Below are 24,122 nucleotides of genomic sequence, written 5' to 3'. Positions count from 1 at the left end.
AACGCTGGTGACGTTTCTCCCTTCCTCGTTGACTGATGTCTCTGTTAAAAAAGAGAACTGTCAGACTTTCATGAGTGTTGGGAGGAACTTTTTAATCATCCTAGCAAAAGGAAACACCTCAAGCAAACTGGAATAGCATGAGTGGGCTGTGGAGATGTAGGGAACTCATTTCCTCTTGGACCTGGGCATCCAGTTCCCACGTCCCTCCACCAAGTGCACCAAACGAATGCCCCGTGTATCTGGGCAAGCAGCATTGCCCTTGTCGCCAGCATTTCACAAACACAGAACTCTCAGGTCTGAGACGGGCCCCGTGATGTGCTTCTGGAAGCGGCTCTTCCTGAATTTGAGTCAGCCAGGTAGGCAGGAAGTCTGGGCTGCCATTTTCCCAGCTGCCCTAGCCTGGGCCCTGGAGAAGTTGTAAGGCGGGTCCCCTGTTGGGAAAGGCTCCAGAGGTCATGTCTCCACCATTATTTCAGTCTCAGAAATCACCTCCAGGGCGTTTATAACCTCTCATTAGAGATGAAGTGGCTTGGGGGCTAGCCTCCAGCAAGTTTGTGTCCACAGAGAAGGTGCTGTTGACAGAGGTGGGGGTTAATTGTGACCAGAGCCGTGTTTTTCTGCTTGTTATATGTGGGCTCCCCCTGCGCAGGTGATGGGGCAGGCGGCAGGTGAGAAGCCTCAGGATCGGCTGAGAGTAGACTGACCAGTGCTGAGAGCTGTGTGTTGCTTCCGGGCACCTGCACGTGCTCCGTCAGTTTATCATAAAATTCCAGACTTCAGGATTTGTCTTTATTCAGTTTCCAAAATGTTTTGGATGTTTTTAAAATAGTTACCAGAGGAATCTAGCTTTAGGTTAGCGCATTGAGCAGATGAATAAATGTTGCTTCAGCTCAAAGAATGACATCTGACCACAGGTGGCAAAAGCCTCACTCCAGTCACCCATGGTCCTTGTGCTGGGGACCAGCAGTCCTGCAGGCCTGGGCCCCGATGGTGTCCTTCAGCTGTAGCTCATGACCCACATGTGCACATAGTGACCGCGCACATCCCTGAAGAGCTCATTAGTTTTTCAGTTAACAGCCAAAGAAATATATAAAATATTATAAAATGTATGCAAGTGTCAGTCTCTTTTTCGAGGGTTAATAGAGACTTTTTGAAAACTCACATGGTATTCCTGGCTGTCACTGGGGCAAAGTGGTGTCTATACCACTTTGGTCTTTCGTAGACGCCCTTAATAAATGTCTTGTAGGCTTTCATTTATTTTTTAACGTCTCCTTTTGGCCTCGCCCTTGGCACTTCTGCATGTTTACGCATCACCTTGGGGTAAATCTGTACCTGTTGACGCCACCTCTCTGCGGATGCGCAGTGTCTTCCCTGAGGCCTCCCTCGGCCTTCTCTCCCTCTCTGACTCTGAACGGCAGCTGGGCAGGGCGCTCTCTGTTTTTGATGTCGCCTTTCCTTTCTGCTTTCCTGGATTCTGGGGCCGGGTAGATTATGGGCTTTCTACCAGCAGCCAGGGACCTCAACATGTTTTCCAAGCATGAAGCTCTGCCTGCGTCACTGGGGCCTGTCCCCTACTGGGGCCGTGGCCATTCCCCCATCTGTCCTGGGGGAGCCACAGAGGCAACTCGGAGGGGGTGGGGGTAGTTTGGGGTAGTTGCCATTGTCAATAACTGCCCCTCTAGATAGTTACATGGGTCGTACATTCTTCCTAAAATGTGAAAAAAACCCACACTCCTACCTATTTTATGATGCCCATTGTGTGTTTGTATGCATATATACTTTTTAACTGAAGAAGAAAAATAACCCTGCCTTTATACATAATCCTTTTAACAAATTGTTTATTGTTGTATCCAGGTGACAAGCATGGTAAGTATTTTCACCACATTGAGTATTCTGTATTTTAGCTGTGCTTGGCAGACTTTTTGGCTAGCTTTGTGTTATCAGCCTTGGCTTTTTAAGAAAAGACCCATTTAGGGAAGGGAGAAACTTCTTACCTTGTAGCATCCTCTCTGTCCTCTGCTACAGAAGGAGCCCAAGGAGCCTTAGACCCACAGCGGGGACACCTGAGAGAGCATGCGCCCCACCAGCATGCTGCTTGGCCCCGTCACCGCCCCCAACCGCACCCACCCCACCCACCCCGCTGCTTCTGAGCCTCCCCACCAGGCCTCTGCCAGGGCTTCCAGGCCTCGCATGAGTGACTCCAGCAGCTCCAGGGACTGTGGCCCCTGGATGGCGCACACTGTCCAGGCCTCCCCCCACCCTGGACGGTCCCACCCCAGATCCACAGTCACACCCCCACCCCATGTACACGCTTTAAAGCAGGGCCTTTTTTTCCTTGAGTGTGTCAAGTAATTGGAGAACTCTCCCTTTGGAAACTGGAAAAATAAATAACTTTGCCCATTTTTTCTCAGAGGCTTCCCATTCTTTTGGAAAATGGATTAACAAAAAAAAATTTTTTTTAAACCTTGCCACTGGGTATCCTCAGTAAATGTGCAGAGTTACATTAGGTTCCGTGTGTTCAGCCTTCTGGCCGTGTTTATTTATCCGTGCATGTTTGCTTTTTTGGCCTCTTTTGTGGCTCTGTATTTTAGTCCATGTGCTCGTGTCTGTGCTCTGTAAGCTGCCTGGTAGCCGTGCCTGGGTATTAAGTCTGTGTGTCACTGTCACCTTCAAGGATCAGACCGCAAAGGATAAGGCCCTTCAACACATGGCTGCCATGTCATCTGCCCAGATCGTCTCGGCCACTGCCATTCACAACAAGCTGGGGCTGCCTGGGATTCCACGCCCCACCTTCCCAGGGGCACCGGGGGTGAGTCGCAGGCTGCATCTAGGAACGGTGGCCTTCGGGGCATGGGGTCACTGTGGGCCAGTACGAAGCTGTTCACCTAGCACTTCTCATGGTTGGGTCAGGTATAAGAGAACCACCTGAGCTGGTGATGGGTGCACATAGGGGAAGGGGAGGAAGGAAGAGCAGGCGGGGAGTGAGAGGGAGAGAGTGGGCAGAGGAGGGAGCCTCAGTCCCCAAAGACACCGAGTCCCGCGTCACTTTTCCGGTGTCCCTCTGAGTTGTGATCTGCATCTTTTTTTTCTAGCCCTTGGTCTCTGTCCCTGTGTCCTGAGGTCACTTTATGACAGCTAGCTCCTAAAGCGACAAATAATTCTATTAACATTTTCATTTTGCACCTGCAAGGGCAGAGAAGCTGAATGTCCTTGTCCCATTTTATCCTCATAATGATCTCAAATGCCTCTTATTGCTACTGCTGATTTACAGATGAGAAAACCAAGGTTACTTAGTAGTAAAACAAGAGTTTGGATGAGGTGATCATAATATCATGGATAGTGATGTCAGGACTCAAACCCAGGGTGCTGTGACTTCCTTTATAGTGCTTCCTCCAGCAGGGAGTCAGGGGTCAACACGTGCCAGTAGCCTCAGGAAAACTCACAGCAAAGGCGGTGTCTGCTATTTGGTGCTGGCCTCTCGTTCTGAGCTTTGTCCTCCCCCTGACTGGGCCCTCCCTCCATGCTGTGAGTGGTGGAGGCAGAATGTTACCCCCGGTGCATTTCAGAGTAGAGTGGAGAAGGGAAGGGTGGGTGGGTCCACGGACAGGGCAGTCGGGTGAGACACTCATGAACATTGCAGCACGCCCCGATCTCTGCCACGTGTCAGGAGAACACGGAAGCGGCTGCCTGGTCCCTGCCCTTGGAGGTTATCTGGAAGAGGAGCTAGAGAGAGCCCCGGGTTGCCAGGCCAAGGCCATAGGTTCTGATTTCGTGTGCAGCAGTGACCACATCTGCATTTAGAGAGGGTCACTGCAGCTGGTGGACGATCTTAACCTGCTGTCTCTATCAGGGGTTGCTATGCGTACACATCCTGAATAGTGCTTTGAAGTGAACTCATAATCCTGAAGCCTCTTGCATTTTGCCTTCCAGTTCTGGCCAGGAATGATACAAACAGGGCAGCCAGGATCCTCACAAGAGTAAGTCCGAGGAGGGGCCGGCCCTCACGACAAAGGGCTGGTCACAGCCCAGCCGGGTGGTGTTTTCCTGGGTCCAGATTGCCTCGGAGGTTGGGGGGGCGGGGGGAGAGAAAGATTTAACCTGAGATCACCAAAGTCCTGCCCTGTTGTTATCCACTGAAGCCAATAGCAGGCTCTGATGGCTCAGATCCGGGAGACGTGTAAACATCCCTCCTGCCTTAGATTTAGTGCTCATCTAGCCCGAAACAGGACTAGGATGCCTGTCCCTTCATGGCTCTGAAGGGCAAAGCCTGGGCTCTTCCTGAAGTGCCTGCCCGGGAGCGAGGGCGGTGGGGGCGATGCTTTAGCCCATTCCATCCTGTCTTTCCCTGTGTTGTGGCAGCTAAAAGAAAATCCCACTGATGCTCTCAGGGCCCGGGGGGCCAGCTCAGTAAACCAGAAGATGAGGGCAGTCTGGGATGAAAGCAGAAGGGAAATCCTGCTCAGACATTCTCAAAAGAACATGAGCTATTTGGCTTAGAGAAGGAGAGCCTGATTCATGCCCCAAACCTTGCCCAGAAATGGTGACCAGTAACCTCGGCCTCTGCAGGGATGAGACTTCAGAGACAGGTGCCCGGCTCATCCCATTGAGCTGGCGTGAGCTTGGTGGTTTCGTCCCTAGCAGCCTGCTGGCCCCTCTCAATTGGAGAGAGTAACCCTCTCAGTCTTGATGGAGTTCTGCCTGGGCTGTGCCCCCAGCCTGCAGGCGGGACCCTCAGAGCAGGGAGGACCCAGGTTGGCTCCCTAGCTGTAGGAGGCCAAGGCCAGAACTCAGGTGTAGCGCTGCTACAGCTTCCTTTTCTGACTCTTCATCTTTGTTCCCAGCGTCAAGCCTTTTGTGCAGCAGGCGTACCCCATCCAGCCAGCGGTCACAGCCCCCATTCCAGGTGAGTCTCGTGGGCTCCCTCCCACTTGGTTCCACAGCTGCATGGCCCCTCCTATTTGCAGACCTATGAATGCCCCTCCTCACCCTCAACTTGCTTAAGGCAGGTATTAGCCTGGCCTGTAGGAGGGTCACGCAGGTGTCCCCTCCCAGGTCCTGGTTCCTATGCGTCATCTCCTCAGAGCTCAGAGCTCCTGAGATGCATTTTTAAGGAACGAGGAAGCCTGGTCACTTTCACTCAGCACCCTGGGTCATCCTGGGAAGGGGAAGTTGCTGTAGTTCCTTCCTCATCATTAACAGGCTAAATTGGGCAATACAAGTCCTGAGGACAGATGGGATTTTAGTCACCCTTTCTTAGATAGGGTGACTAAAGTAGGTTTCAATTCCTAGTACCCTTTCTTTATAGGAGAGCTCACATGGAGGCCCAAGCTAGAAAACAAGCGTCTGCTTGGCCCCCAGCCCCACCCCCACCCCACACAGGTGCATGTAGAATTACTTGGTATAGCCGCTCTCCCTTACAGAGGCCGCACGCTGAAAATGCCCTCTGCTCCGTATCAGGGAGCATTCTGAGAGTGTCCTGTAGCGTTGGTGACTGCAGCCTTGGGAAGGGAGGTGGAGAGACACCAGAAAGTGTCCAGCAGTTGTCACTCTTCAGTCAGTTTCGTCTTGGTCCCCAGCTAGGCCCCTTTGTCCGGGATGACCTCATGCCACAGCCTATAACACGAGCTAATGTTGGCTTTACAAGAAGCCGCATGCACCGAGCTTCTCCAGGACCCTGCCTCTGGGATCCTGGACAGAATCTCGTCCCACCCTAATAGCTCCACCGCAAGACACAGCGGGAGCAGCTGCTGGCCTTTCCTGCCCCAGTGCAGGCCCGAGGCCAAGGGGAGGCGATGGGCCAGCAGTAAAGGTGACAATTGGTCTTCCAGGGTTTGAGCCTGCGTCAGCCCCAGCTCCCTCAGTCCCTGCCTGGCAGGGCCGCTCCATTGGCACAACCAAACTTCGCCTGGTGGAATTCTCCGCTTTCCTCGAACAGCAGCGAGACCCAGACTCGGTGAGTGTGCCCAGAGGTGTACCTTGTACCTAGAATTTCCTGTTCATTCCCACTCATCCCCGAAGTCCTTTCCCCTGAGTGTCCACGGACCTGGGGAGGAAAAACCAAGCAGCCTTTCAATTAAGTAAAAGGTATTTCCATTGACAAATATGTAGAAGTTAGAGCTGGAAGTTAGGATGCTTTGGGCCTAAAACTCCAGCGAATACTGGTGCTGACGGGCAGGGGCTTAGTAGGCTCTGGCATTTGGTAGCATTAACATTTATTGCACGTGGCTGGTCCATGGCAAAGCTATTCACTGGTATAGACACCATCACATTGTATCTTCAGCAAAACCCTGTGTGATGAAGAAACAGAGGTTAAGAAATTTCCCTAAAGTCACCCAGTTATCATCTGATGGATTAGAGATTCAAACTTGTGTCTTTAAAACTCAAGCCTAACACTGAGCCATTATTTGGTACTGCCTTTCCAAGTCTGTTTCCTCAGGATAGTGAGTTACCTCTTTAGGAGGAAGTAACAAGGTGATACTTTAACAATTCGATGTAGAATGCGAGGCACTTTAATTTCATCAATACCAGTAAGGTCCGCAACCAACTCTGCTGGTTGCGCCCCTCACCCCGTCGAGCGCCCACCGCCCATTGTCCCCAGCTAGGCCCCTCGTCTCCCACACCTACCAGCCTCCCCTCCTTCCCGCCCAGCAAGCCCAAGACCTCTTTCTCACCCCATGCCCTGGCTGTGAGTGCCAGTGCTGCATCTGTGTGCGGTTGAGTCCAAGGCCAAAACTGAAGAAATTGTGAGTTTGTCTTCGGGGTCTTCACCAACTCCTTTCCCTATTCTGTCCACCCACCTTGCTGCTCTCCAGGGCCTCCAATAGCCATAGGTGCCGTGCGTCCATGTGTCCCCTGCCTTGCTGTCATTCTGTTTGTTATCAGGGAAAAGTGTCATGAATGATTTCACCGTCTGTTGTAAATACCTCAGATACCGAACAAACACTACCTCTCCTGGTAGTATTTGCACTTGAGCTTGGTGGAAAGCCTCTGATGGTAGGAAGGGGAGGCAGCCTGGGCAGAGGGGCTTCCACCAGCCATCACCAGAGTAGACACTCGGGGGAACCAAGTGCAGCCCACCAACATTTCAGTTTGGGAGCTGTGAGCACCGGGAGCTGGTAGAAAAACAAAGCCTGCTCCAAGATTAGGGAGAAATGAAGGAGCTGTAAAATTGGTCATGGGCCTGTCAAGGCAGGCATGGGAAAATGGGGGGAGAGAAACAGGGAAGAGGAAGCCAGTGCCGTCACTCCTCTCACGGGGCCGAGTGGTTTATGGGAACAGGGGTGCTGATGGCTTGAATCCGTATCCGGTGGCATTGAAGTACACAGATCACCTTCATGACTCTGGGCTGCTGCCTCCTTCTGGGAGGCGTAGAGGATTTTTTGGCTGAAGGCATGGCTTTGGCAAGATACTTCTGCTTTTCCTGATTCCTGTTTGTATAGCACCTCATTGCCTGCACAGTACTTGGTCATTTGCCGTTTTATTCTGTCCTCACAGTACCAACGAGGTAGGTGCTGTTTCCCCATTTTATAGGTGAAGAAACTGAGGCCCAGGCTCACTGAGGGACTTACTGAAGTTGCTTAGCCAATGAGCAGCATGACCAGGAGCCAAAATCTACTCGAGAGTATTCTTTTACACTAGTGTAAGCCATCCCTATTATGCAGGTCTCTCGAATTGCACATTCAGTCTGTGTATCCACTACACGAACATGAACAAATCTCTCTCTTTGCTTGTGAACTTTTTTCCCCCTAGGAATAAAACTCCAAGGCACTGGGAAGCAAAAGTCCCAAGGTGGTCGTTGTTCTGGGTAAAAAGATTATAGAATGCTTTATCAAAATAAACAAAATTTTTTAAATTGAAAAGCCCGTGGCCGCCCCACATTGTGACTATCCCCTCCAGTTAGGGACCTACAGAGCCCTGAAGGCCCAGCTTCTCTTGTGGTTAGTGTTTGTCAGGCTTCTGTGAATCCCTGATAGACTCAGTCCATTCTCTAATCATTCAATACGTGGCCCTGGACCAAGGAGGGTCCAGTCCTCGCTGCAGCCATTCCCCTCCCTGGTGGAGGCAATGTCTTGTGAAGAGACTCGCGTGAAGCAGTAATCACAAGGGAGGTCACTGTGGAGCGCGGTGACCGCGGGGAAGGAAGAATACTGAAGCTGGGAGCGACTGACGTGGAACAGCTTCCTTGGGGAGTAAGCCCTACACTGAGGGGAGGAGGATTATTTGGAATGGGGAGGCATGGAGAACATCCCAGGGTGATGCCTGTGAGGTATGGAAGCAGTAAGGGAAAGTTGGTGGACAGTTTTAAAGGCAGGGCCCACCAGGTCCTTGGAGTGGGGTCTAGAGCTAATGTTCCGTGCATAAGCGAGAATGTACGTAGCAGTCCGAATGGCTCAGCTTGACTGGCCTTTCCCTGATGAATGAAAGGGTTTGGCTCTATAGCTTGGACTCTTAACACATGACGTAAACAGTCCTGTTATAAATGGAATGCTTGGTGTGAGTCAACACCGTTGGGCCTCTTGAAAAAAAAAATTATATTTTAAGGGACACAAGATGGGGACTGAGAGAAATTGGAATTAAACCAACAAATGCTTTTTGATTGATTTTTAGAGGGAGGAAAGGAAAAGAGAAGCATTGGTCTGTTGTTCCACTTATTTATGCACTCATTGGTTGATTCTTGTATGTGCCCTGACCGGGGATCAAACCTGCAACGCTGGTGTGTGGGGAAGAGGCTCTAACTGTGTACCCGGCCAGAGCAACAAGTCCTTTCTAAACACTGCACACCAGCCCCTGTTTCAGGTTTTAGGGATGCAAAAGCAAAGGAAACTACGTCCTCACTCTCGTGGAGCCTCCATCCTAGTGAGAAGACAGACCGTAGCCACCCAAACCAGTGCCCATACACACTCACAGAATGTGAGGTGACATTAAGTGCCCGTGTGGATAATGCTCCTTCTTCACAGTAGAAAATCACTTGCTCTTTAGCTTACAAAAGTATAATTTCAGAAAATGTCATGTATATGTGGATGGCTCCGGCTTGTTACAGTCTGCGTATAAGTTGTGTCTATCAGATAATGCCAGCCAAAACTGTGCCACTGTCCTGAAATTATTGTACTAAGTTGCAACATCAGCCTCACTTGTAAATGTCACTTCTAATATTCCTGAGTTACACCCCCCTATTTTGCATTGGTTTTAAAAAATGAGTTCAATATATACAGAAGAATTCATAGCAGAGTGTGAACAGTATGTGTATTTGATTTTAGTGGAAATACAAGGGTCCGAAAGAGGGTGGTCGTGCTGGAGGAAGCAGGGGACCCTTGGGGGGAAAGTGATTGACAGGTTGAAATGAGGGAGAATTACAGAAAGTGTTTACAGCATTTCAGCGATGTCTTCAGCACCAGCTCCTCAGGTTATGTAATCGGCGCTTTATTTTGCAAACAGAAGGTGCTGTCATCGTGAACGTGTAATGGCACTTCAGGACCAAGGTCACACTGAGACACTTGTAGCATGTGGAACATTTCTTTGGCTCTCGGACTTTTTGTGCCTTCTGAGACTTTGTTTTACTATATTTTTTCCAACTGTAGATAAATTTAAAGTAACTTAAAAATTCATCTGGGACATTTAAACTAAGATGGATATACTAAAAAAATGAACATTAAACATTAAGCATGTTTCTTTGATAAGGAAGCCCACAAGGTAACAAACAAAGGTCCCTAAACAGATTCAGCTCGGTGTTTGGACTCTGTAGATCTTTGTCTATATACAGGCATGAACACACACATTTCTCCCTACTTCCAGCAGCGGCTTAAGCTCATTGGAATCATGGGGTAATAGATAGTGCTGGCAAAAAGCCAATAAATAAATCAATAAACCGGAGGCAGTGCTAACTATTTTTCATTAGTGATTTCTTCTGTCCTCATCACAGCCTGATGAGGCAGGTAATTTTATTCATTTCTACAGAAGAGGCTTGGAGAAATTGCCGTCTTGCAGGTAGCCAGTGTCTGGGGCCAGGTTCGAACCTGTGGCTGTACTGTTTCCCAGCAGTACATAATAAGCATGAACAACAAAGCCAAGGGGAGAACCTAGTTTGCCTGGGTCCAGGGTGGCCTCCCGTAGTTACCATTGTTCTGCAGATTCACTCTTCAGGTTACCACAGAGGCCATCATTGCCACCACTGAAGACTTATACATGACCCTGCCGCCCTTAGCATTGGTAGTACTGGTAATAGGGCCAGCAGTAGTACCCCCTGTGGAGATAGCCAACACTGTGCAATTCTTTCATACGTGGCCTGCCCAGTGTTAGGCAGGCAGCTGACTCTGGAAATGGGCTTCAGATCCAGGTCTGCTGATTCCACATCCTGAGATTGTAACCAGAGTGTATGGTCTGGCCATTTGTAGGCAATGAGTAACCTGTTTTATAGCCCATAGCTGGCTGTAATCTGTAAAGAGCTAAAGGCAGAATAATCTGGTGGGTGAGCGCCCCCTGCTGGCTCTGCATCAAGTGTAAACCAGATGAGGCAGCATTTCCCCAAGTCGATTGTTTATGTTGGTGGAGAACCAGCAAGTCAGTCCCTCTGTTACCTTTGGCTCCACTAGAAGCTAAGAGAAAAACAGCAGAGGGTGAAGAAAGGAAGATCTAAAAAACTAAGGCAATTTTAGAAGTGGTTAGTAGTGCTTGAAAATACACTTTCTACATGATTTCAGTGTTGCATATCAAGGGACTTCAAACGTTACACGTGCGATCCTCCACCTGTGGTGGGCTGTGTAACAGTGCCTTGTCTGCAATCAGGGCCCAGTTCCTGGAGACTGAGTTAGCAGCTGCTGACTGAGACTGACGAAAACCTGCTCTTGGTGAGCTCTAGGCCAAATCCTGTGCGTGCATGGGGAGTGGTTTTCCTGATAAAGCCTAACGGAATTCCTCCACCCCCACCCTGGGACAGGGCAGGTTGCTCCAGCCCCCACAGCTCAGCCACTTCCTGACCCACAGATGGCAAAACCCTGCCGGGTCAGACTGCCCAGGCCCAGGCTTCTGTGTTCAATGCCTGTCATGGTCCGGATACCAGAATAAGCAGGACCATGTACAGGAAGAGAGTGTGTGAGGGTTGAGTTAGGTAGGAGTTACACAGCCAGAGAAGGGAAAACCTCGGCCTGGGGAGGGAGGGACAGGAGATTGTCTCTTTAGGTTTTGGTAAAGCACTGTCTCACCAAAGCAGAGGAAGAGTTCCATGGTGGTACGGTAACAGACCCGAACGGGGAAGGCACATCCAGCCCCTAACAAACACTTCGCTGTATTACGCGATGCTGATCATCACCAGCACCTACCGACCTGTGTGATAAGCACTGTCTGCCAAGCATGCTGACACAGGTACTGCTCCCATGTACGGTCTTTCCCGGGAGGAACGGAGGCTCGGAAACGTTAGGGTGCGTTATCAAGGTCCACCTCCAGGGAGTGGCTGTCCCAAGGTTTGGCCCCACTCTGTATTCTTAACCACTGCACCGTAGTTTTTGGGAAACCAAAAAATTATTTAAACATAAAACCACTGCCTTCCAAAGCATGCGCCCCCCAAGCACAGGCTGCCTGTAGGAGGGCCCTTCACATGAGGGCGAGAATTGGGCTGGGATTTCTCTGAGCTCCCTTTCCAATCTGTGGTTCTGTCCATCTTCTCAGGGTTTGGGGCAAGGCACAAAAAGCCAGGGATGTTCCCACTTGGACCTTAGAACATATCCCCTGCTGTGCTCTTGGGACAACACGCTCATTCCAGTTGAGTGAGGAAGCCGGTATGGGAGTTCTTACCAGCAGTACAGGGTTTGGGGCAGTCACTTCACGGCTCAGCCTGGCACAGCGGGCGTGATAGGGCCACTCTCCCTGCACTGCTGTGGCCATTGCAGTCAGCGACACCCCTCGGCCTATTGAACACCCCACACATGTTCTCTGAACCTTGAATGTCTTGGAGCAATGCAGCAGGAAAAGTGGGCCAGACCAGTGGAGGGGCCTGGCTTGGGAAGGTCTGCTCACTGGGTGGTTTGGACTCTGTTGAAACTCAGGCAGGAGCTAACATTTTTTAAGTTAACTAATTAATTTTTAGTAGGTAGTAAACTTGTGTGATCCAAAATCTCTAAGCATAAAAGAATAGAGAGAGATTTCACTACTTTCTCATTCCTATCCCACCCCAAATAGGGAATCATTGTTGCTAGTTTCCTATGAATCTTTCCATAGATTTTAATACACACACACAGTATAATATGAACACGAATTCCTCCACCTCACCCCCTTTTAAAGAGACACTGTGATCCGATACAGGCTGCAGGATGACGATGGCTGCGGTCGGTCAGAGAACAGGCTGGAGCTAGGGAAACAACATCACTGGTCCAGGAGGTGGGTGACAAGGGCCAAACGAGGGCACGGGCAGTGACGGGGGAGATAAACATTGTGTTGATACCATTAAAGGGTCTTAGGGATTGATTAGCTGTGGAGGAAGAGGATACTGGAAATGACTGAGTTTTTGAGACTGCAGACGGTGGTATAATTTGAAAGGTTAGAGAGCGGAGAGCAGACTGCCGTTGTAATAATGCTGTTTCTTTTGTCTTCAAAAGAAACCCATGGAAGTGGATATTGGAAACACAGTCCTTCAGCAAGTTTGAGTAACAGCCCAACACCCAGCGCACAGATGGCAGGGTTGGACAGTTGAACTTTGTCCTAACCCCAGAGCCCATGGTTTGAGAAGTTGGGGAAGGGAGTAGCAATCACCAACATTTAGGGAGATCTTATCATGTCCCGAGTGCTTCGCCACATAGTATTTCTAAGCCACTTAGAAATAAAGATAAGAGGTGTGACAGCCTGGGCAGCAACCCCCTGCCTCCAGACTGCAGACCTGCCATCCGTCACCCAAGCCTGGGCACCCTTCAGGAATTCTCTCCTCCTGGGGAACTCAGATCAAGTGCCCTTACTTTTCTCTTACTCCAAATGTCCTGACCATCTTCCTTCACTGGCTGCCACCTGTGAAATGATAAAAGCTTTGTCTTCTCGACTCCCCCGGATGGTGCACAAACATCACCCTCTGTGATGTTTATGGAGCCCCCCTGGATGGGAAAGAGTAGGGCCTCTACCTTTACAGCCTGAGCTAGCCTAGCGCTCCCAGTTAGGGCGGGCTGCATTGAGGTTATGCAAATACATCCTGCAGATAACCTCATTCTTTTCCATAAAGGCATTTGGTCAAATGTGGGCCCAAGCATGATTTAATCTTCGTATCTTTATAGCTTCGTTCAAAGGCAATTCACAGATCAGCTAAAATTCCTTTGTTAGACCACAGATCCTGGCTCTGCTTTGGAAAATGTGACCAGTGCAGCTCTAAGGAAATGTGACATGGATGAGGCCTGTGGCAGAAAGAAGGGTGGGCAGTTTGTATGGGGCATAGATCGGAGAAATCAGGAAACAAGATCAGAAGCAAGGTTGAAGTTGCAGGTTGCCAGGAGGGTCCTTGCTGGTGTCCTGGACAAGAAGACGAAGAAGGGCAATGTTTCTGTGGAGAAGCTTCCAAGCACTGCACTGGATGCTGAGGCTGATGCAACATCTCAGAGTAGGGTTCTGTATTGATGGGAAACAGCTGTTTGGGCAGCTCCGGTTTCTGGTCCTTTAGAAAAGAGGTTCCTCTACCCCAGTTCAAAGCTTGTGTGTGGATCTCATTAACAGGAAACCTTCGAGCCAGCATCTATGCAGCTCCCTATGGCTTACACAGAACCATCCTGTTTACTGTTTCATTTGACCTTCACATCGACCCCTGGAGATGAGTCAGCCAGGTGTCATCCCTGTGTTCAGAGGGAAAAGCCAAGGCCCAGAAAGGCTAAGCAACTTGCCTCCAGTCACACAGCCCCAAACCAATAGAGCCTGGATTCTAACCCATGTGTTGTCAATGTCTGCATCCCATGCTTCGAATACATGGTCAGAAAGCCCACTTGCCCTCCAGGTTCTCAGAGGAAGGCTACAGCTGGTCTGACGGTTGGCTGTGCCCAGTGTTTTTGCGGCTCCCAGGTTTTCCTTGTACATTTTTACCAAGTATGGGCTTCTATTCCAGTAGGTCGTGGGAGATGAAGTGTCTTCCCGCGACTACATCCATGGCTCCCCGTGGTGCGGTATGGGTTTCCCACCCTGTCATGCAGGACTGCCGAGCTGTCCTGTGGGCTCATCTGTGCACCTCTGGCAACAGCAATGGATGGTTTGTTTCCAGTGTCTGAGCTGCTCTGGGCACTCACCCTCTTTCTTCATACCATTTGGGGATGAGGCAATTGAAAGCATCTGGAAATCTGGGTTTTATGGACATTTCACAGAGGCCCCAGCCAGGTTCCATCTGCTTTCCTTGGCAGGTCAGCACCACACCCGCTTGCCTTCCCGGTTGCGGTCCCTGCACTCAGCCACTGGCCCTTACAGCTGCACTGGGTGGGGAAGATGCACCTCTTTCTAAGAAAACAGCAGCCTCTCTACAGAGATGGTGGGGGAAGGGGGAAGTGGGGGTGCAGGTGGTGTGATCACTGTGGTGTGGGATCTGGGAAGGAAGGACTTACTTGCTTCTAGTTGCTTGTTTTCCCTGTCTCTTTCTGGGAAGGGCCCAGGGAAGGGATGAAGCGGCACCTGGGACAGGCGACTAGAACAGGGCTGGTGTCTGAGCAGTCAGCTGAGGACAGAGCCTGTTGGTGTAGGAGCACGGGGTGACCCCTCCAGCCCCTCAGCCGTAGCAGGAGCTGAGCATGCAGGTCACTTTCCTTGGCTTGGCCCTACAGCCACTCCCTGGAGTCATCACAGGTTGCGAGGGCTGCCCTGGGAGTGTCTGGAGGGATAGTACTGGCAAGAGCGTGACAAGAGGCAACTGTAGGTGATTTGTCCTTGTTCTGTTCCAACTTGTACATTACCATCCCTTGACATGAGTTATTTGTCTTGGTTTCTTTAAAATTCCTAAGTGGATTATAATTTCTCTCTTGGTATTATTTGACAGCAGTCATTTTTCAAGGTTTAACTGCGTTCTTCAAATACTTGGAATTTTTGGAACAAGCTTGGGAAAAGACCGCCATCTTCAGGTCAGATTATGTACTGCAGCACCAAGGCATGTCCAGGGGAGTAGTTCGGATGCCAAGGACTAGCAGATTTATAGGACTTTTCCTTCCTTTTCCACAAAAAGTGAACTGCCTCATCAGAGGTCTCTAGAGTAAAATGTATTGGCAGTACTTTGAGAAAAGAGAAAAGGAAGAAAATAAAACCTCAGTGGCTACTGTGGGAGTTTTGTTTTTCTGTTTTGTCTCATTTGTGGTGATGGGCTGCCGCCCAGGCTGCCCTGTGAGGACGGATTTTTCATGGTTCAGAGTGAGCTCTGATGTGCCTGAGGGAAGCACGCCTGCAGGGCCCTCCAGGCTCCACGTGCATGTCACCACCTTCTCAGCCACCGTATGTTACAGTCGGTAATGGCACTGTTGGACCAGTAGGGATATGTCTGAGACTTTCCTCTCTTCGTTTCTGCTTTGAATTTTAGTATTTCCCTTTAGTTGCTGTGAGAAGGACAGCCTGAATTTCAGATGATCTCTTCCAACGTAAAGCATCAGGATTACTTGGGGAACTAGTAATAGCAACAATAATAATAAATGATGTGCTTGGCACAGCAGTGTATTTTCCACGCACTATCTCATTTAATCCTGTGACCATCCTTGGAGATAGTGACTTTCCTGATCCCTGCATTACTGTGTGGAAAAGGCAGCTGGGAGGGCTGGAATCGCGGTCTCAGATGACTCAACTAGACAGTGGTGCCAGCCCCCGGGTTCAGACCAGATCTCGTCTGACTCCGGAGTCTGTCTGGGAGGTCAGCTCTCCTCTCTGCAGCCCCCCCTCAGCAGCAGGGAGGAGGAGAGCCGGGAGCCAGGAGAGAGTGACCTCTTGGAACCTCTTCGTTTCTGCTTTGAATTTTAGTATTTCCCTTGAGTTGCTGTGAGAAGGACAGCCTGAATTTCAGATGATCTCTTCCAACGTAAAGCATCAGGATTACTTGGGGAACTAGTAATAGCAACAATAATAATAAATGATGTGCTTGGCACAGCAGTGTATTTTCCACGCACTATCTCATTTAATCCTGTGACCATCCTTGGAGATAGTGACTTTCCTGATCCCTGCATTACTGTGTGGAAAAGGCAGCTGGGAGGGCTGGAATCTCGGTCTCAGATGACTCAACTAGACAGTGGTGCCAGCCCCCGGGTTCAGACCAGATCTCGTCTGACTCCGGAGTCTGTCTGGGAGGTCAGCTCTCCTCTCTGCAGCCCCCCCTCAGCAGCAGGGAGGAGGAGAGCCGGGAGCCAGGAGAGAGTGACCTCTTGGAACAGCCGTGGGGGAGGAGGAAAGTCCCGTGTGAAACCCCCAGAGTAGCTCAGTAACCCTTTACAAGTAACTTTGTTGAGTTTCTAGGATTATATCTACCTTTGTCACTGTTTAAAACTGCTGTGAAAAGAACTGGAGGGATTGTAGCAGTAAAAAGAGAAAATGATTGTCTCCCCAAGTCAGTATAGAAATCCTTGTATTAAGAATGGTGTCAGGCCCTGCGGGATGATTTGATCCAGGTAGGATTTTGCTGGTGTAACATCATTTTTCATCATTTGTTTGTTTGTTTGTTTGTTTTGGTGAGCCTGTAGTCATCCTGAGCGGCTGAGCCATAGGAAGACTTGCGGCCAGCTAGGATAAACATCTTGAAGCATGACTCTTAATATTTTTGTTTCCCTTTATAGTTTTTTCCCTTCCTCAAAAAATCCAGGCTACTTCAAGGTAATTTTTGATTGGCTGTTTAATTTAATACAATGTACATGCTTTGTGTGTGAGTCAAACTGAGCCTCATTCATGGCCTGTGAGGATAAGCAGCCGTCCCCAGCCCCGTCTTCCACCTCCCAGAACTGTTCTTGGGGACGGCTGCGCGCAGCTCTTCAGCCGTTTCTTTATGCATCGTCCCCATGTTTCCAGAGGGCATGCTCATACCCTCTGTCTCCATCCATCAGTTTTAGACATTTTCCCTTGATTTTTTACTATGGAAGATCAGGACTTAGGTCTCTAAATGTAGCACGTGACTCCCCCCTGCCCCCCCCACCTCCTTCTTTAACTTCTAATCCTCCCAGTGTGGTTATAGCACACGTTTTGGCTTAACACTCAGTGTTTATATTGCAAACCTGTGTCCGTTTTGTACACAGTGTGGTTAATGTGTGATATAATAGAACCATTTCTTGATTGCTTGATTGTAAAACTTGCTTTTTTCTAGGGTTTGTCCTGTCCTCTTTTTTTTATCTGTTCAGTTTCTACATGACACAATCATCCTCAAAATTTCTAACAGAATTCTCCAAATCTTCTCCAGATGGTCCTGTAAGTCAGGGAATCTCTCACACCCACTCCCCCCCCCCCAGGACCCCTCCAGCCCCTCGTCCTCTCTGGCCTGGCAGCTGTCCTGGTCAGGGCCCGAGTCTCTCTTCCTGTCTGCTGGGGGAGGGCCCCATCTCCCTCGGTTCTGATTTACTGCATTTCATAGGAACCTATCCCCCTGTAGTGACCTGAGAGAGGTTACAAGGAGGGTCAATTTTCCAAAGCCTTACAGATCTGAGAGTGCCTTATATTCTCACATGTGATGGATGACTTGGTTTTCGTCATGGTTTTGCCTTAGAGGTGTTCTCCTTGCTAATGAGTGACACTGCATGTTTCACACTGGGGAACAAACTCAGCCGTATAAAAAAGCAGGTAAATGCTGATTGAAGTCATGAGATGTGCAAGCATGGGGGTGTTGACTGTCTTTATATAACCCCAGTCTTTTCTCTAGGAATCTTTGGGGACACATGTTCACATGGGCAACACATGGCTGACTGTAGAGACAGTGAGCTGGTTCTCTGTAGCCGCTCCGCTGTAGGGCCTGCAAAGGGAAGACTTTGTATTCCGGGCTCATAGGTTCCCTGGGCCTGGCGTACAGTGGATGATAGGTGTGTTGGTTGTTCTGCTGAAATCCATAAGTTGCTTTTGATATGTTGATAATCGACATATCTGCCGAGTGCCAAGGAGACTCTTTTCTTTTTTGGTAATTGAACAAGCCGATGTCAATCTCTGTTTTAGATGCAGAGGATGTTTAGTCTTAGGCTTTGGTGTAAGTGACTCCTTGGCATTCACCCTGTTTCTGCTTAGATGTTGCCCCAGATACTTGAGATTTTGGTTTGTTGTTTGTTTCCACGTGTTTGTTTTCTGCCTTATAGCATCGAATTACCCTTTTTTGGTTTTAGGTTTCACCTTTAGTTTTGGGGAACCACCACTGCTAGAAGGAAAATGGGATTTATTGGGGAGGGAGGGGAGAGAAAGGGAGGAAGCACCTGCTCTGGCCTCCTTCCCTTGCGAGGAAAACCGGCGGGATGGGACGCAGCAGCCTCACCGAATGGTTTGTGGAGTTCTGGTTTCATTGGAGCTTGAACCCAAACCTACCAGGTAGATCTCTTCAGCCTTCTGGATTTGGGGGCAGAGGGACTCCGACCTCCTCTGGTGGAATTAAAGGGGGGCCCGTGATCTGTTTGTCTCACTGCTGTGGTCTCCAGAACACTTTCTTTAGTCCTTTGTATTCTTAGCAACAAAGTCGCCTCTTGGCAGGAGTAAAGCCACTCAGATGCCAGCAGTCAGGGTTTGGTTTCAAGTCACCAGCCTTGGAGAGGCCGTGCCCGACTTCCTTTGGCAGGGACAGCCTGCCCCTTCCCAGCTCACTCGGCCGCTGGGGCACAAAGGTAACGTCCTCAAAATAGAAACCTTTGAAGGCTCTACCTAATGCATCTGTGAATCATTATGTTTCCCCCAAATTTTAATTTAATATCGTAGAATTTTGAAAACACTATTTAGGTCCTTTTTTTCCCCCCCAAATCAACTCTCAGAAAAAAAGTAGATCTCCGTTAGAAGGGCCTGGGCATTTTTTTCTGGGAGACTGTGCGGTTGGTATCTGCAGCAAGTGCATGGGTGGTGGCCTTGACTGATCCAAGTTTTATTCTTGACTCCGGGACTATTCCCGGAAATGCGCCCTCAGGCGAGTCCGTTCATCCTGGAGCTTCCATTTCCTCCGCTGTAAAATGGTGTTAGTAAAATCTACCTACAGTGTCCTTGTGAGGCAGGGGGTGCCTGTGGTCACATGTATAGAAAGCACATTACTCCACACTCGGAACGGACACAGGTTCTTTTCCTTCCAGCACGGATGAGAGGCCCACTCCCTGGGAAGCTTATAAAGGACAGTCACCATCAAGGAACAGTACAGTCACACGCTTCACAGCCTGCTCGCAGCGTGGACTCACTTGTGTTTATTTTTTCTTTGCTGGGCAGGAGGGACAGCTGAAATAGGAACTTTTTTGTGCTTCTACCCCAGAATTTAGTTAATCTCACATAATAATAAACCAACACAGTAGTAATCTCAGCAGCTATGGTTTATCGAACTCTTATATGCTAGGCCCTATGCCAAGCCCCTTCTGTGCATTATTTCCTTTCATCCTCAAACCCGTTCTTACAGTATTATATCCCCATTGTACATATGAGAAAACTGAGGATTCAGGTTCTTGTGTGACCCCAGTATTTTCATGCTTCCCACTCAGCACCTTGCTTTTCAGCTATATCCTCAGGGCCCCCAGTGAATTTTACCCTCCATTCACCTTCCTGACCTCTCAACATGGAGCAATCTGGGCTTTCACCCTGAGTTCCAACAGCACGCGGCTGGGGCTTTCAGTGTCAAGAGCAAAAAGACCAAGTCTCACAGCTTCTTAACCTCGCTCTGGCCCCGTGCTGGAATGTGGGGGCTGGCCGGGCAGAAGAGCTGAGAGGATAGAGCTCAACAGAGACTCGGGTCTCATTCACAGGTGTCCCCGAGGCGCTGCGTATATTCCATTCTTCCCCACGAACTCACTGCCTGCGGGCGACACAGGTAATGACAGAAAGGGAGTTTGCTGTAGGCAAGGTTATTGATACGGCTGAGGGAGTGGACAGACAGCTGGCCTCAGCCCCTGTTCGGGTGGGCGACCACAGAGTGGACAGGGCAGCCAGACGGGAGGCACACACCCTCACTCATCTCCTCACCTCTCCTCACCTTCACCCCAGAGTCTGTGCCCCCAGCTCTGCCTGTGTTGCGCTTTCTCCTTCACCTGCTGAGGAGACCAGAAGCTCTTGCGCAGTAGGGCTTTGCACATTTCTCTCTGGGCTTCCATTTGCTTGTAACTGAAAAGGCGATGCAGCAGCACAGAAGGAAACGCAGAAAAGGATCAAAGGCGCCCCACCCTGCCCTGTAGCCTCCTCTCCCCAACACAGCACCGGCTTTTGCTTGGTTTTAAAATGTCTTTCATTTCTCTTCCAGCACAGGTGCACTCTGTTCTTCCGTAGTGGTTTCCAGGTCCCAGGCCTACCTGAAAGGCACCGGGCTGCTGGAAGGAGCAGAGGCTGGGGCCACTCAGAGTCTGATAGGTTCCTTTTCTTTTAGGTTTCACCTGATACTGTTTAGGGATTTTGAAGGCTTGGTTAAGGCATCTCTCCAATGTCCATCAGGAGAGGGGCTCAGCCTTCTCCCAGAAGGTGCCAGGCCCTGGCACACTCGCCGTATGTGTGATACAGACGGCAGTGGCACTGGGTGGGGTGGGGGGGGGGTTAGGCCTCTTGCCCTTTGGTGTTGTGGCCCGAGGTTCATGGTGTGGGGAGCAGGTCACCATGTGAACCAGCACTTCCTCAGAATATTTTTACAGGCTTTGTGGTCAAATGAGTTTGGGAAGTTGGGGTCATATAAGGTTAAAGGTATGTTTCTTTACTATAGTGCTTTTACTATGCCAGTATTTGCTGTGAATCTCAAAGAAGAAAGCTTTATAAAAAAATCACGATAACCAGCATTTATTGAGTGTTTACTCTTTATTGGATCTTTCCAGGGGTGTCCAACCTGCGGCCCACAGGCCACATGCAACCCAGGACACCTGTGAATGCGGCCCAACACAATGTCATCAGTTTACTTATAGCATTATGAGATTTTGGGGGGGATGATTACATGTCGTCATGTATTTAATGTGTGGCCCCAAACAACTCTTCTTCTTCCAATGTGACCCAGAGACACCGAAAGGTTGGACCCTCCTGTAAGAAGCGTCTCATTGAAATTCTCTAGCAACCCTTGAAGTAGATGCCATCACTGTCCCCACTTTAGAGGCTGGGGAAGCCCCCGTCCAGTGTCATAGCTGATTTGTAGCGCTCTTGGTAGGCAGCTGCTTCCGATCCCTCTTTTATTTGGGGCTTTCTATTTCCTATGGGATCAATACTTGAAAGGGCTCTAGTTGGAGGAATGCCAATGTAAACTCAGAAAGTGAAGAGAGACTGCTAGGTGATCAGGATTTGGGGTTTCTCCTATGAACCCTGTTGGGTTCTGAGCTCCCTGGACCCCCCAGATGTCTTTGTCCGCGTCACATTAGGTTGGTCTTGCAGCCTGTTCAGCAGGAAAGGCAGGCATGGAGGGTCTGAAGTAGGAAGTCTAGGCCAGTGCTTCTCACACTTGGGTGCGTATTGGAATTCTCCTGTAGAGCACTGAAAGTGACTGCTGTCTGGCCCTGTTCTCAGGGATTCCAGCTTGTCCGGGCGGAGCCCAGGCACTGGTGGCTTTTAAACGCTCCCCGGTAATGCCGCTGCAGCCTGGGTGAGAACCATTGGTTTGGGCATTCTCCTTCGTGGTCTGGTTACCCTATCTGATATCAAAGCAGGGAAAAGATTTTCTTTTGTAAGTTAAGTGTCTGTTTTTTAAAAATACATTTTAATTGTTGTTCAAGTACAGTTTTCTGCCCTTTTCCCCGGGGCATTGTTTCTTTCTTTTTTTGTGTAAATGGGTGACTGGTATTCCTTTTTGCCAGCCTCTCATAGCCTTACACCATGAATCCTCTCCCCGGACCCTAACTTTGCACGGATAACCCCATATTGACCAGCCCTTGTGCAGAATTTTTCCATTGGTTGCCAGGGGAGTGATGAGAAAGAGGCTCAGCCCTCTTACTCCTGCTGGAAGAAGCAGGCGGCACCACTGCTTGGAGGGCTACATCCACGCTGCTGCTTGGGGAGCTGGAATGAGAAGCGCGCTCCGGGTGATGACGTCAGCTGACCACACGCATACTTGTTACTGGGCTTATGCCCGTCAACAGCAGGCTCCAAAGGATGTCACTGTCATTTTCAGCTGAGTCTTGTGAAACTGGGTAATAGAATGGCTTCTTGGTTTGGCACCTGGGTAACTTAAGCTGTTGTTTCCTACTGTGTCTACAAAAAAAAAAAAAGCCTTTTTTAGGCATTTAGAAAATATATATACCCTTGTCAATAAAAGACAATGACTGTCTCACTATGCTGTGTACCTGAAACTGGTATATTACTGTATGTCAATTTTAATTTTTAAAAAAGACAGTGACCGTTTTACCCTGAACTATAATGGCTTTTCTTAACATCTTCATCATTTTCAAAGGACAGACCCTGGGCCATTCAAAACATAATTCTGGGGTTTTAAGACTGCTTGCTCTTTATCCAGCTCAAGGTAGATGTGTCCCAGTTTGATCGAAGGGTTTGTAATGGGAATGTTTCTGTTGGTTTCTTACAGTACAACAAACACCTCTTCGTGCACATTGGGCATGCCAACCATTCTTACAGTGACCCATTGCTCGAATCCGTGGACATTCGTCAGATTTATGACAAATTTCCTGAAAAGAAAGGTGGCTTAAAGGAACTGTTTGGAAAGGGCCCTCAGAATGCCTTCTTCCTCGTAAAATTCTGGGTGAGTAAGACGTTGCTTTGATTTCACTGGTTTTTGTCTGAAAGGTCGAGTCCCATACACGAGCGTGGACCAGCACAGGGGCCGTGGACTCACACCAATGACACAGTCGTGTACACCTGCAGGATCGCCGTGGGTCACAGACTGGCACCTGTGTGTGGTCCATGTGCTGGCCTGTGGTGCCCTGCGGCCCCTGCTGAAGAGCAAGAGACTGGTGGCCTCTCTGGGCTTCGGGACTCACTCATGCAGTGACAAGAGGCCTCACAGATGGATGGAGTCAGATGGGAAGCATAGGGCACTAGGCCCTCTTTTTCTTCTCACTCCATGAAGCAAAGCAGTGGATTCCACTGGAGCATAGGTGGCGCTGGGATGAAGACAAAGTCACATGCTCGGGAGTTCACACGTGTCTGAGAGAATACAAAATGGCTCTGCCCAGTCTGCGCCTCCTTTATGCTTGAAAACATTGAGTGCAGATTCTGCCAGCTGCTGGGGCTTGCTGATGCCCCTCGGCCTCTGAGAGGAGCTCTGTTCTTTCTTCTCCACTAGTCAGGCTCAGGCCGGGGCACTGCTGACGGGTCAGAGATGTTAAAGCAGCCGTAAGTGTAATGGCGTGTGTACTGGGAGGCTAGAGGGCAACAGGAGACCTGACGACGGGCTAGCACTGAGTGTGTATAATTCCTTGGTAGTTAATCAGTTCCCATGCTGTGTCATAATCATTTGAATATGTCCCACTCCTCTCTGGACTTCCGACTACTCCAGGGGACCTTGTTGGTAATAGTGGCTACCATCTAGTGAATACCTGCTGTGGGCTGGGAGCTGCGCTAATGCTGTACATGCATCTCATCCAGGCCTCACAGTGTTCAGGGGAATGTGCCTCCCATTCAACCAAGAAAACAAAGAGTTAGAGATTACACGGGACAGGCTACTTGCAGGGTGGGAACCAGGGTTGTGAAATTGGTCGAGTTTCACTTTAGTGCTCCTGCTATTTCCTGGCTGCTTCACACCCAGTGGACCGTGGCCACTGACTCCATCAACAGAGGACTTTCCGTATCTCCAGTACTGAAAAGCCCAAGATGTGGGGAAACAAGGGGATGAATTAAGGAAAAATTTATGTTTTAAATTCCTTGGAGGGAAGTTTACATATTAAGTTTTAGTTTTTATTATCCTTGCATGGTAACTGGCTTTCATTTTTCATGCTTTTGGATTGAACTTGAATTGTAGAAGTAGCCTTTTACTTACACTAATGCTCTTGGGATGAGTAATTTCGTGTGGACAATGTGAACGAGCAATAATAGTCATTTCCCCCTTTCTAAACTGGAGGCTGCCACGTAGTGATTTGCATGGT

General features: G+C 49.5%; 1 protein-coding gene across 7 annotated transcripts in view; it reads left to right on the top strand.

Moving 5' to 3' along the window:
• TEAD1 (TEA domain transcription factor 1) overlaps positions 1 to 24,122 on the top strand; it is a 248,421-nt gene that overhangs the window by 183,757 nt on the left and 40,542 nt on the right. For 4 of the 7 annotated variants that reach the window (XM_037050054.1, XM_037050050.1, XM_037050051.1 and 1 more), the window contains 6 exons: positions 1,855 to 1,866; positions 2,675 to 2,809; positions 3,931 to 3,977; positions 4,842 to 4,903; positions 5,829 to 5,953; positions 22,607 to 22,780. In XM_037050054.1, the coding sequence (XP_036905949.1) occupies positions 1,855 to 1,866; positions 2,675 to 2,809; positions 3,931 to 3,977; positions 4,842 to 4,903; positions 5,829 to 5,953; positions 22,607 to 22,780 (555 nt within the window). The remainder of the gene's footprint in view (positions 1 to 1,854; positions 1,867 to 2,674; positions 2,810 to 3,930; positions 3,978 to 4,841; positions 4,904 to 5,828; positions 5,954 to 22,606; positions 22,781 to 24,122) is intronic. The other 3 variants (XM_037050052.1, XM_037050053.1, XM_037050049.1) reach the window with 1 other exon arrangement.

Source organism: Sturnira hondurensis, unplaced genomic scaffold, assembly GCF_014824575.4.
Source record: "Sturnira hondurensis isolate 20B ecotype Veracruz unplaced genomic scaffold, ASM1482457v3 Scaffold0006505, whole genome shotgun sequence".
Lineage (NCBI taxonomy): Eukaryota > Metazoa > Chordata > Mammalia > Chiroptera > Phyllostomidae > Sturnira > Sturnira hondurensis.
This window is presented reverse-complemented; position numbering and strand designations above follow the sequence as displayed.